At 48.7% G+C, this 14,123-nt stretch overlaps 1 protein-coding gene and 1 non-coding gene across 2 annotated transcripts in view; both read right to left on the reverse strand.

Moving 5' to 3' along the window:
* The window catches only part of LOC143432377 (uncharacterized), a 3,722-nt gene extending 1,129 nt beyond the window's left edge, over nt 1–2,593 (reverse strand). Inside the window, exons 1-6 of the mRNA XM_076909067.1 lie at nt 2,552–2,593; nt 2,494–2,508; nt 2,245–2,358; nt 941–2,174; nt 465–892; nt 25–329 (exon numbers count right to left, since the gene is read on the reverse strand). Coding sequence (XP_076765182.1) covers nt 25–329; nt 465–892; nt 941–2,174; nt 2,245–2,358; nt 2,494–2,508; nt 2,552–2,593 — 2,138 coding nt within the window. The remainder of the gene's footprint in view (nt 1–24; nt 330–464; nt 893–940; nt 2,175–2,244; nt 2,359–2,493; nt 2,509–2,551) is intronic.
* A 10,888-nt stretch (nt 2,594–13,481) lies between these two features.
* LOC143432380 (5.8S ribosomal RNA) lies at nt 13,482–13,636 on the reverse strand. The gene has a single exon (XR_013102998.1). It is a non-coding gene; the product is annotated as a 5.8S ribosomal RNA (ribosomal RNA).
* Nucleotides 13,637–14,123: the final 487 nt, after the last annotated feature.

Below are 14,123 nucleotides of genomic sequence, written 5' to 3' on the forward strand. Positions count from 1 at the left end.
TCTAAGGGGAAAGTAAAAGGGGACCTCCCCTTAAGTAAAAGGGGACCTGAGACATTCTTTTCTAATACACCCCAGGAGCTAAATTTTGTACCTAAATAATTAAAAGTGTTGTCTGGTTCAATATAGGGGATTTTTTCATTATTAACCATTATAGATGGATCTTCAATATACCATGACCTTCTACTATGTACAATTTGAAATGTAGCACATTTAGGAACTGATAATTCCATATTTAACTGCTTTAAAATCTTACTTAAAGTATTTATTTGACGACGTGCCGCTTCTTTACTTTTTGCCAGAAGGACGATATCATCTGCAAAGGCTAGAACCTACAAATTTTTACCTCCTATTTCAATACCGTCATTATGTTCCTGGAGTTGATTCAAAAATGGATCGAGTACAATGTTAAATAAGAAGGGAGAGAGCGGGTCTCCCTGCTTTACACGGCGCTTAAGATTTATTACGGTTTTTTCACCATTAGCGCACGTAATACGCGTTGAACAATCATTATACATGTCGGCAATAATATTACATAAGTAACTAGGAACCCTTGCTCTATCTAGTTGTTTAAGAATTGCTTGATGCGGCACGGTATCAAACGCTTTTGCAATATCCACTATTGTTACCACTCCTCCGTTCACACTTTTCATTACTTGAATAGCGTCCGTAAGTATTGAAACATTACATCTGCATCCGTCTTCACGAGTAAATCCTTTTTGACGAATATTAATATTAATAAACTGTCCTAACTTTTTGTCCAAAATTCCTGAGAAGATTCTGGCTATAATTGGCCCGATTGTAATTGGACGCCAATTTTTAACATTATTTAAATCTGAGTTAACCTTAGGAATTAAAGTAGTTCTGTTAATTTTCCAAACTCGAGGGTAATATTCTCATCGCAAAAGTATATTAAATAATTTAGTTAAGATTTCTGGCGTACCTTTTTTAACAAGATGAATTCTCTTTACTCCATCGGTACCTGCTGCTGAAGTAAAGTTAGTTCGTTTTAATCTATCTATTACATCTTGAACCGACATATTAGGGCAAACTTCCATCATGCTTCGCCTATCGCTGTTTATTGGCATATAATTACTCTGTGGGTTGGTTGCTTCCCATAATTTCTTATAAAATTGATCTACTACCGAAGCTTGGGGTAAAGTAGATCTATCCGTCATAAAAGAAGAATCTCCTTTAATAGCGTAATCAGCTAGGCGTTTTGGGCATTTTTTAAACAACTCTTGACACCTTGTGTAGGCAAAACGCTTTCTAGAGGCATGATTGGTTGAATGGGGATCGGATGACTGCCTAGTATTCATTCGATTCCGTTTTTGTTTATTAGCCCTATTATTTTTGCTTTTATTTTTATTTCCGCTTGATGTATCTACGACACTACGATGTATTAACACAGGCTTAAGTGTTTTATCTATAAATTGCTCTATTTTTTCCTTAATATTTACATTTATAACTTCATTTGCATTTAACTCAGTTAATATAGCGTCCAATTCAATATTTGCTCTTTCGAATTTTGAGCCTTCTGGTAGTTCAATAGTTTTAATATAGTCTAAAATAAAGGAATTCCACTCATTATCACTCACGGTTGTACTTATATTTATCATTTCTTGTGGCTCGTCTTCATTAGCACTAAGATATATTTCTTCTTCAGACTCGGAACTCGAACACTCAACTTGTGCTGTACTGTTAGCTCTAAGTCGCCGCCTCTTGTCGCTAATTTGCTTACAAGATGTAGATGATAGAAATTTCTGAATTTCTTTATTAATTTGGCGCTTATTCTGAAACCTTCGCCTACGTTCGATCAGCAGATTAACTTCATCTTGGGTCCACTCATACGCTTTACGACCACCAGTTTTTTTGCTTTTCATTTGTAGCATTCGTTTTTGGTTCCGAACTTCTGGATGTTTACTACGTTCATGGGTCGAGAGGCCACTTTGTGAATTAAATCTGAGTTCACAGTGCTCACAGGAGTACGGTAACGAGGTATCAGGCGGCCCCTTACATTTCGGGTAATGGCATACCCAATTATGAATGCCTTTAAACTGTCGAAGGCATTTACTGCAAATATAATGTATTAATTCTTGTTTATGATACTGGGTGATTTGCGATTTTAGGTCCTCATATTTAACAGGCCAATATGCATGCCCTTTTGGAGACAACAGCTACATGTCGAGTTCGGAGTGAGTAGTAACTCTATTTTAAATTGTATGGCCGAATTCGTAGTCCGTTTACTCGCCAGGGCGTCAACAATGGTTCCCTGATCAGTAGCGGATAAATCCGCCACGAGCGAAATGGAACCTGATTCGCTCGTGTCGAGGCATCATTAACTGTGTCCATTATTTGTTTCTAATAATAAATGTGAAATCGATACATCAAGTCCCCACGTTTCCTCTCTTGTCCATACATCTGCGATTGTCTGCATCAAAATACAACCGGGCGCACCTTGGTGCTGAATCAAAATTTTGTTTACTGCCAAAGTACAGTATTTCTAGCTATCTAGCCAGTACAATACAGATCTTAATTTGTACTCTTAACTTACGGCACAGTTTACCGGTTGTTGCTGGACCTCATTTAGCCACATGCTTCAGCCAGATAATCAACCAATAAGTCAACCATCTGACCGGATCACGTGTTAGCGGCGGTACCTATGGGAGGTAGAGGACCAGCTAGAGTCGGGAGAGGCTAAAGGACCTAATGAAAGGTCTATATTGCGTATCACCGACCCAGGTAACTATGACTCTCTTAAGCGTGCACGCGGATCCATCAGCGCCACTCGATGTAAAGGCCACTCCCTATCCCTCCGCACCTCCACGAGGTGGGAGCCGGGCAACGTCCGATTCATAAGAATCGGGCGGCAGAGCCGGAGGGAAGGCGCCGATGGAGCCGCGGGTACCCTTAAGAGAGTCATAGTTACTCCCGCCAAGTGGGGAAGCGGATTACCCCCCCCCCCCCCCCACTGAGCGTTCCCAAAAAATTGTTAAAGAAGATTTCTCAAACATTTCAAGGTTTACATAGAGTTTTTACTCTTACCTTTTCTTATCTTCATTGGTGAAGGCCTTTCGGTTGATCGAAAGGAGTAAAATCTGAGTAAATCGACTATTGAGAGAGGCCATAGCGGGCACTTCGGCCCCTTTTGCCGTTAACAGGCAGCATACAACGGGTGATAGCAACCCTCATTAGCCTCTAACGGGTTTTTTCTTAAATACTTACTTATAGTGTGTTTATGTTCTGTAGCGGTTAAGTTAGTATAGTCTTTAGTTAGTTGTTAGTTGATAGTGACCTAATATCTAATTAATCTCGTTCTTATTAGTAGTAGTGACTTTTTCCGAAATGAAAGTTGTGCGATGCGTCGTAACAGATCCGGAGCGATGGACCCCAACCTAATAGCCAGGCTACGTGCTATACGGGCCGGTGCGAATTGGGACGGGGAAGAATCGAGTAGTGACGAAGAGTGTGGACCCGTGCCCCTGGGACCAGTTACTCGAATGGAGGTACCTGCCGATATCATCAAGCAGTACCAGATGCAGGGGGTAGCAGCCAAGCGGAAACACGTGCCGCCGACTCCCAAGCCTAAGGAGAAGAAAGAGCCGAAAGAAGCCGCCCCTCCTAGGAAGATCATCAGGGATGTGGCTCCGGCGCCAGTTCAGCACAAGCCCCAAAGGTGTGCCACCGTATCCGGGCCGGGGGTAGAACTGGGAGATTCACACAGTAGCCCAGAACCGGAGAACGTGAAACAGTATTTCACGGGGGACGTCGAGCGTTTCAATAACGGAATGCTGACGCATGCGTGTACAGAGAGTGGTTCGCCGACATCCGAGATGAGTCGTCTCGTTACGTGGGCCGCGATGAACGGGGCTGGGCCTGTTCTGCCCACAATTGCCAATTGGAGGCAGCCTACGATCTGGGAAGATCGGGCTGCCAGATTGGCCGCCGCCACCGAGGAGGAGGTGGATGGCGCAGTATTTCGCAATTCAGCAGCGAAAGATGCCGGGAAGATGCCGCCCGGTAAGCAGGGTGCTCGAGAGGAGGGACCCGATGAAAAAAGGCCAAAGACCAGGCCAGTAAAAAAGAGAAAATCACTCAGCGTACGAGCAATGGCGATTGCAGTACAAATCAAAGACGACCCCGCCCGCATCATGGGCGTCTTGGGGAGCGGAGGGGCAAACAGGAGGTGGGCTACGGCAGTAGCTCAAGCCCTACGGAAACAAGGGATCGGTGGCGGAACACTGAAAAGATGGGAGACTGAGTCTCTAGGCTATGCTGCACTCACACCCAAGGAGGAGGCCTTGGTTGTGGAGGTTGTCAAGAATACCGTGGAGTTGTGGGCCTCGAACTGCTTAACATCTGCAGTTTTCGAGCTATTAAAAGGGTGGCGGAAGTGATAGTGGGCGGACGCCAGAGCGTAGAGCACTTCTACGCTCAGGGTGACGACGTTATATTCGCCACCACTTCACTGCCGTTCATCCAAAAAATTATCGATTGTTACCAGCACATAGGTTACGAGGTACACCCCCTAAAGACCTATATATCCTTAGGGAGAGTGGAGTTCTTGCGGAGAAGTTATGAATGCGACGAGGTAACCGGATATCTAGCGAGGAGTTTCGTGAATATCCGGTTCCGTAACGCGGTGCAGGCATCTCCGCTAACACCGGGAGAGCCACTTTATTCGGCTTTAAGTCAGTGGCATCTACTGTCACTAAGAACCGGTTCTCCCAAGGGGTGTGCCGAGCTGTACCTAGAGTTTGCTGAGGCCCAGGGCTTAGAAAAAGCCAAATGTGCAGCATACGCACTAACACCTAGTGCACTGGGCGGCTGCGGAGTAGACCGTTGCAACAGGATGGGCGCCTGGCTCGAGGATTAGAGCAACGGATTACTGTACACAATGGAGATGAGGAAGGAGCTACGCGTAGTTAAAAAAGACCTGGGAGCGTGGGAAGATAGGTTCGCCAGGATCGGGTGGGAACTCAGGGGAATTGAGAGGAGCAAAATGTTGAGTCAATTAGCGTCGACCTGGGGGATAAGGGAATCCACACTAGTTGGGGATGCCCATTCATCCTTCGTGGAAGTCGCTCCGGTGCAACCAGTGCCACCTAGCAGCCCTTTCATTTTAGCGGAGCCCCGTGATATCTGGGACCTGTCACACGTGCCAATCCAGATAATCGGTAACTACAAGCGGAAGCTACTAGAGGATAGGGAAGAAGAAAAAGGATGTAGAGCTGAGTGCCACGGATTGCTTCGTGCGTTACGCAAACGCATGAGTATCCGAATGTATACCGGCTACCTATATGGGGAGTGGGAGCATCCGACTCCACTCACAGAAAGGGTGGGCCCAAGGTACGGAGGAGACATCAAGAAGTGAGCGACACGCGCAGTAAGACGTGTACTCGTAGCAAGGGACGTAAATCTTTCCAAACTTAGTCAAAATCTTTTATGGATAGAAGAACGAATGAAAGTGATGCTCAGGGAGCTCAGGAAATGGGCGCTTCTTGTGCAGTAAGAGGCCCAGAGGTGTTCTAGGAGACCTCTATTTTTTTTTTTTTTAATTTTTTTTTATTTTTTTTTTAATCACGGTGCCCTATAAAGAGTCAAAGTCACCGTGACATTATGCCTGATACGCAGGCACACCTATCGAGAACAAAGACTTCTCTATCCCACGTCTACCCGCCTCCATGTCATACTAGTGGTAGCGTTAAACCTCCGGTAAGCATTGAGTCCCCCTACAAGTACCCTCGTTGATATTACTTTGTGCTCGGTCTTGCGTATAATTTTCCTATTTAACGGGCCTTTGGCGGAATGAGGTCCCCATATCCCTCTGCTAGACAGTGTTATCGTTTCAAAGACCACCGTTTACGTGTTATACCGTTTTTTAATAGCTTCTATCAAGCTGCTGTTCTTCTTATAATAATTCATTTTCTTCAGGTGTGCCTTGTTTAGATCCGTTTGTTCGCTGTTGACCTGCGCATCGATAACAACTGCCTCATCATTTCCGTTCTTAGCGATGATGTCCGGCTTTCTTAAACCTTCTTCCGTCTGAATGTGGGGTTCTTCCTCAACTTCGTACCCCTTCGTCCTAAGTTCCCTCGCGACGTAATTAGGTATGGCGTTATGTCTTTTTATTCTGGCATCATGTGTTCGATGGCAACACTGCAGCACATGGTTTAGCGTTTCCGGTTCAGGACAACCTGCACGATATCTTCTGTCTCGAGTACGACCTCTTGATGTTCTAGAGCGAGTTGGTAATGCATTTATCTTGAGACGGCAAAGATTAATAAAATCTTTACCCGTTAAAAACCTATTTCCTTCAAAGACCCACCGGTGTTGTTGTGGGGTTTTGCATGACTCTTTCAAAGGACTACCATCTACCGTCGCATAGAGCTTGTTCGCCCATCGCTTCCTGAGTGACTCTGATGTTCTGAGTAGAGCTCCATCCACCGTAAGACGCCTCTCTGCTACGGCAATCTCATTTTCGAGGAAGCGTCCAGAAGCTGTTTGCCTGGCATCGTCTGATAGTGGTAGTGCGGTGAGTCGGGCCAGGCGCTGTTTAGGCATTTCCCACCTCATGGACGGTAATCCGAGGCCACCATCGCCAACATTCGCGTGAAAATAGGCTATATTCGTATCGGATGGGAGACGCAAACAGTTCCTTGCAGCTTGCCTTACCATCTTATCGATCTTATTTAGCACCCCTATTCTCATAGCACCTAACGCCAATACGTGTTGCAGCCCGGGTAGTACCACAGTTCTTAACGCAAAGAGCCGTTGTTGTGGCTTAAGTGGAGCAGATGTTAATGTCTTCATCGTGACAGCTAACTGTGGACTGGGATTCACTGCCACTCGCCCATCAGGAGTGAATGGAACACCAAGGTATTTCCATTGGTCCGTCCGTTTGAGCGTAGGAAGCTTCCTTCCACCACATGAGAAAGAGAGACTTGCTTCCACTATCGTTTTCTTTTCGTGTGGAACCGACGTAAGGACAACCGTTAACGATTTGGCCGCGTTAATGGACATTCCACAACTTTGGAGGAACTCTGAGGTGGTGTCCAGAGCCAATTGCATTCCAGACTTGGTGGATGCAAATAGCAAAAGGTCATCCGCAAAAGCTGCTTCATTGATCTTCATGTCGCCTATTTCAATGCCTACTTCAGGCGGAAGCTTCTTCCATAATCGATCCATTACAAGATTGAATAGGAAGGGCGATAGCGGATCACCTTGCTTTACATCTCGTTGTGGGTGGATCAGATGCGATGTCCACGTTCCACATACCAACCGAGTAACGTTGGTGTCATAGACGTCCTTAATGCAGTCAATCAGCGGTGCCGATGCTCCATACAGCTGTAATGTATGTCTGATGGTTTGATGTGATACCGAATCAAAGGCTTTGGCCACATCAATCGATGCCAGATATAAGGGCTTATTGCGCTGATGATGATATCTAAGCGCCACATCGAGGAGGAATATATTTTCTGAGCACCCATCTGATTCACGGAAGAACCTCTGCCGCTGAACAAGTGGTATCTTGGCCGCCATCCTTTTCGCCAGTATTTTGTGTAAAATACGGACGAGAACAGACGAAATTGTTATTGGTCGAAAATCGGCGGGGCTATCAGGGTCCGACTTCTTCGGGATAAATGTGGTAGTAGACTCCGTGAGGTGTTTTGGGAGTCTCCTGCACCACATCATGATGTTTAATATCCTTTCGATCACCCAAACGGGTATCTTTCGAAGAAGCCTTGCCGTAATACCATCAGGACCAGCCGCAGTAGTCACTCTAGGAAAGGAAGATCTTATTTCTTTCTCTGTTACTGGGGCCCATAGATCGCTCTCCACTTGTCGCTCCTGCGCACCATCGGGGTAAGAATCCGACGTTTCGGTCAGAAGCTTTTCCCAAAATGGGACCATAACTTCCTTCTGAGGTGACTGCTCCAGACGATGCTCTTTCAGAAGGGAGTGCACACATCGGGCGGGGTTTCGCGTCCTGTTATTCAGGATATATTTCAGGTCCTGTATACGTGCATATTCCGCTCTTCGCATCTTCCTACGTGACAAGCTCGTGTTGACAGGTGTTTCGATGTCAGGCTTCTGTTTCAGTTTCCGCGCCGGAAACGTGTCAAGCAGATAGAGCGTTAAGCACTTGAAGATCTCCTGCTTCGTTGCCCCCAAGGGAGTCGTATATATCCACTAGCGTAGCGGATCTGAAATCCTGCGTAGATGGAATGTCTAGGAGATTGAGGTGATTTATGATCTCCTGATCATAGTTGGTACAATCCGATCGGTCCTCCATAGGCAGTTCCGGAATAACAGATGTTGATGATTCCATCTCAAGAACAAATTTTTGCACTAACTTTTTGTACTGCTCTTGTTTCCTATGCGACTTGATAGAGTCATACGATCGATCGGTGAACACCTTAGCTAACGCTTGATTAATATTGCGTACACCCTGGACAGACAGCTCTGCTTCCTTACGCGCCAGAAGCGTATGCTCTTGTTCATTCCACCGAGCCTTCACTGGCTCTTTCTTGCACAACTGGTCATACCAGTTGGGATGGGCCTTCTTCTCATGTAGGGACCTCCCAATAGCTTTTCCAAATGTTCTCGGGCATCCCGGAAAGCGACATGATACTCCGGAGGGCTGAGATAAAGCGTGGGATGAGATTTCTTCGTTCCCAGAGCTACTGTGTGTTGGAACGGCAGAGCCAGAGCGCTCACCGTTTGATTTGTTCATCCGAGGCTTGGTTTTAGTCCTTGGGCCAACACAAATAGGACTCGAGAGGATTGGCAACCCCCAAGAGCCGCTAACGCCGCACGCCGTTTCTCCATGGCACCCCTCCAGGGAGGGGGAACCATGTTACCGGCGAGAACCTATAGGAGGTACGACGTACGACTTGGGTAGGAGAGGCTATTTGAGACGCATCCTACCCCTGTAACTATAACTCTCGAAAGAATGTATGCGGATCCATCGGCGCCACTCGATGTAAGGCGCCTCCACGAGGTGGGAGGCGGGCAACGTCCGATTCCTAAGAATCGGGCGGCTGAGCCGGAGGGAAGGCGCCGATGAAGCCGCGGGCATCCTTAAGAGAGTCATAGTTACTCCTGCCGTTTACCCGCGCTTTTTTGAATTTCTTCACGTTGACATTCAGAGCACTGGGCAGAAATCACATTGCGCAAACACCCTTGGGGGCCATCGCAATGCTTTGTTTTAATTAAACAGTCGGATTCCCCTAGTCCGTGCCAGTTCTGAGCTGAGCGTTGAATGGCGGCCGAAGAGGACGATAACTACGGCGAACGGCCGCTGAAGCCTCGCAGCAAAGAAGATCCGTGGGAGGCCAAGGCACGGGACCGAGCTCAGATTCCGGGTTACGCATGCACGAAGCAGCGGCCCGTTCAGCTCGCCCAGGCCCGGCACGTCAGCCAAACCCACTTCCCGACCAAGCCCGACACGCCCCGCTCCTCAAAGCCAGTCCTTATTCCGAAGTTACGGATTCAATTTGCCGACTTCCCTTACCTACATTAATCTATCGACTAGAGGCTCTTTACCTTGGAGACCTGCTGCGGATATGAGTACGAACCGGCGCGACACCTCCACGTGGCCCTCTCCTGGATTTTCAAGGTCCGAGGGGAAGATGCGAACATCGCCGCAACTGCGGTGCTCTTCGCGTTCCAAACCCTATCTACCTACTAGAGGTTTCCAGGGAACTCGCACGCTTATACAGAAAACAAAACTCTCCCCGCACCTCCCGACGGCGTCTCCAGGTCATTTTGGGTTACCCCGACGAACACTCTTATGAGGGCCCGGATTGGTATACGGTTCCGCTGCCGGGTTACGGAATAGGAACCGGATTCCCTTTCGCCCAATGGGTGTGTGTCTTTCGCGCACTTTATTTTTGTGTATTGTTCCTTCAAGATTGTTGCTTTTAGTACACCACATTTACGTAAGATTTCTCTTAGGGCTTAGGATCGACTGACTCGTGTGCAACGGCTGTTCACACGAAACCCTTCTCCACATCAGTCCTCCAGGTCCACGCTGGAGTATTTGCTACTACCACCAAGATCTGCACCGACGGCGACTCCAGGCAAGCTGACGCCCAGACCCTTCTGCGCACACCGCCGCGACCCTCCTACTCATCAGAGCTTTATGAAGGACCGAAATGCTTTCGCGTGCCTTCCCACTTGCCACTGACGGCGGAGTATAGGCGCGACGCTTCAGCGCCATCCATTTTCAGGGCTAGTTGTTTCGGCAGGTGAGTTGTTACACACTCCTTAAAGGATTCCAACTTCCATGGCCACCGTCCTGCTGTCTTAAGCAACCAACACCTTTCATGGTATCCCATAAGCGTCGACTTTGGCGCCTTAATTCTGCGTTTGGTTCATCCCACAGCGCCAGTTCTGCTTATCAAAATTGGCCCACTTGACACTCTGATCCGAGATCTCATGGCTTCATAATTCAAGTTCGTTCAAGCAAGCCAGAGGTCTCACCCATTTGAAGTTTGAGAATAGGTTGAGGTCGTTTCGACCCCAAGGGCTCTAGTCATTCATTTTACCAGATGAGACTCATCGCACATATGTTCAAGTATGTCTCTTTGAGTGCCAGCTATCCTGAGGGAAACTTCAGAGGGAACCAGCTACTAGATGGTTCGATTAGTCTTTCACCCCTATACCCAGTTCCGGGTCCACTCTAGGTGCGCCCCTTCTCGCGATGAGAACGAGACGCCCCGGAAGTGCGAGGCCGCATGGGTACGCGGCTCGTCCTCCCTTGGTCGACGTAAAGGCCGACTTTCACTTTCATTTCGCCTTTAGGTTTTAATAATCCCAATGGTTCGCGCACATGTTAGACTCCTTGGTCCGTGTTTCAAGACGGTTCCTGAGAGTACCCAAAGCAGTAGCGTCGCCGACCGGTAATTCGAAGCTTGGCCATTCCGAGGACACCGCCTGCTAACAGCTGGCCAGGCCCGGCGCCGGCGCAAAGTCCGTACCACCGGGTAGTCTGACCGAGCTTGCGTCGGGCTAGACGCACATACATTCGAGAATGGATTGGTTGCGGCCCGATACCGTACGAGTACTGTCGCGCAGCCGGCCGGGCGACCGAGGGTCTGTCGCGTGCGCAAGATTGCGACGCCACAGGCGCCCACTCGGTCTGTAGACCGACGCGCAACGGGTCGCGACGTTCTACTAGGGGAGAAGTGTACGACTACATCACCGGAACGTTCGCCGACGACGGCGTGCCGCTCGCTGTGGAACCGCGAGGGTACCACCGGGGCATCGCGCGCCATCGGGAACCAGTATCGTCGTCGATGAATCTCTCCATTCGATCTTTTGGGTTTCTCAGGTTTACCCCTGAACGGTTTCACGTACTCTTGAACTCTCTCTTCAAAGTTCTTTTCAACTTTCCCTCACGGTACTTGTTCGCTATCGGTCTCGTGGTCGTATTTAGCCTTAGATGGAATTTAGCACCCACTTAGGACTGCACTCTCAAGCAACCCGACTCTAAGGAGAAATCCTCCCGAAACGCGTACCGGTCGCTACGAGCCTGGCCCTTACCCCCCTGTGGGTAAATGGCCCCATTCAAGATGGACTTGGACGCGGTTCGTTGTCTCGGGATAAACGGATCCTCCCGAACACTACATTTCCCAGCGGCGGAACCGCGGGATTCAGTGCTGGGCTCATTCCTGTTCGCTCGCAGCTACTAAGGAAATTCTGGTTAGTTTCTTTTCCTCCGCTTAGTAATATGCTTAAATTCAGCGGGTAATCTCACCTAATCCGAGGTCGTCTCTACGTGACGCACGAAATTCATTCGTGACATCGAGTTCGCTTACGGAGAGAAGGTAAAAAGAGATTCGTATGTATAATATATACAAGACGAGGAGAGAGCATCGGCGAACGGGGAAGGCAGACGACGAAAAGAACTTTCGTCCATCTCCGACAGAGTGATCCTTTGATTTACCGCTCGAGAAAACGGCAAGAAAAAACTACACGCACCTCTCTTCGTTGTTGTTCTCGTCGAAGCGTTTTATGCACCTCGCCAATGTCTTTCGTGTGTCGGTATTTCTTTTATATAAGATTCGTAAAAAATATAAAAGAAAAAATACGAGACTCTCGCTAGACGACCAAGCTACCGGCGTTTCTTCAACATCCGTCCTCTTTATCGTCGTACCTGCGAACGATCAACAACTGTTTATACTCTCCAGCGGTTCCCAACCTTGCGCGCGTAACACGCAGAGATCGAAACGGAGCGACTCCTTTTCCCCCGATTTTATTACCCTGATCCTTCAGAACGAAGGACAGACCAAGTTGGAGCGCCCGCACGAATCTCTCTGCTGCCTGAACGGGAAATAAAAGGGAACGCACGCGTGGAAAAGCGTACGATGCGATCGTAGCACAAGCTGCGCTTCCGGGGACTGGATGACCGGCTTTTGGTCGCGCGGTCCTGTCTCGGCAACGAAGACATGGGGTGACCAACGCACTCGATGATCACGAAGTAGGGCAGTAGTACCTTGCGGCACCGAGGCGGCACCTCGTAGAAGAAAAACTCGAGCCTCGCCAAAGGGGAGCCAATCTTCTCGTATCTGCTCTGAAAACTCTCTCCTTTGTCGCGCGTGTTACCGATTGGAGTTTCGCTTCCGGAGATCTCCGAAGCGCGGACACGCGTCACAGGCCAGAAACGTTGCGACGCTACACGGGCGCAACGACGGCCTATGTTCGAGTGACTGTCCGCGCGAGAGATCTTTTCTTCCCTCGCGGAAACATGGTATACACGCGCAGTGAGAACGGAGAGAACGGATTATTCTGATCGAACACCCTGGGGCTGTACGAGGAGAACTTCGAACGATCGGATGCGCATCATCGTCCCTCGCGTTACGACGATGTCGCTCTCTCTCTCTCTCTCTCTCTCTCTCTCTCTCTCTCTCTCTCTCTCTCTCTCTCTCTCTCTCTCTCTTGTATATTTCTTCTCTCTCGACCGAGAATTCTCCCTCGGTCTTGCGGCGTGAAAAAAACAATTCATTTTAAATGACGTCGAGCGCGCGGCATGTTCGTATCGTGCGCTAAAGGCAGGCGAAGGCGATGCGTGTGGTGGGTGTGCGAATTCGGAACGCGGAACAAAATCGGCGATTGAAACACGAAGCGGTTCCCGTGGGCGGTCGTCCATTTAACGGACGACTCACGACGCCACGAGGAACTCACGCGAGTTCGTGATCGACACACCATTGAGTTCCGTGAATACGTTTACGCACCCCGCACGCGCATACACGTTGCCAATCGCAGGTTGCCTTGGCACGGCCACAGACGACTTGGACGAACGTCCAACGATCACTCGTACGTCGCGTATCGCTCCTCTTCCTCCCTTTCTCGGTGCCGCCCGAACTCAGAAACGTTCGTAATTTAATTCGAGAATGAACGACAGCGGGCAGATTCGAGCACCGTAGGGAAAAAAGATTCGACGAAACGCAACGCAAGCAGTATTCTGATTACGCGAACGACCCTCAGCTAGGCGTGGTCCAGAAATTGTATCCGTGGACCGCAATGTGCGTTCGAAATGTCGATGTTCATGTGTCCTACAGTTCACACGTTGACGCGCAATTAGCTGCGTTCTTCATCGACCCACGAGCCAAGTGATCCACCGTTCAGGGTAATCGTATATGTATATTTTATTGATCTTTAAGTCTCTTGGTACTAACGTTCGAACAAGTCGATACCCAAACGTCTCCGATGAAAGAGACGCGGGCGTCGCCGAACCGTGGCGGCTTTCACCGCTCGACGGAGTTTGAGGCAACACGATATATCGATCCTACGGATGAAACGCATACGCCGCTGGTTGTCGCGTAAGGTCCCCTTCAAAGTTACGAAAAATGCACACGCACGCCCAGGTATGAAGAGAAAAAAATCTGTCAAAAATTCGTTAGAACTCCTCTGCGTACCAGCAGCCTCGAGGCGGTCTTTTTCCTCCCGGCAACGCGAAGCGAACATAAACTGTTCGAGCTCACAACGGCGGGACTACAGACTCTCTACAACGAGGACAACGGGCAACGCGGAATCGTCCCCTCCAGAACGAACGTGCGCGTCGAACTGAGAAGAAAAGAAACCAAACACCCAGCGGCGTATTGCTTTCGAGATCGACA

Source organism: Xylocopa sonorina, unplaced genomic scaffold (assembly GCF_050948175.1).
Source record: "Xylocopa sonorina isolate GNS202 unplaced genomic scaffold, iyXylSono1_principal scaffold0113, whole genome shotgun sequence".
In the NCBI taxonomy this organism is placed as follows: domain Eukaryota; kingdom Metazoa; phylum Arthropoda; class Insecta; order Hymenoptera; family Apidae; genus Xylocopa; species Xylocopa sonorina.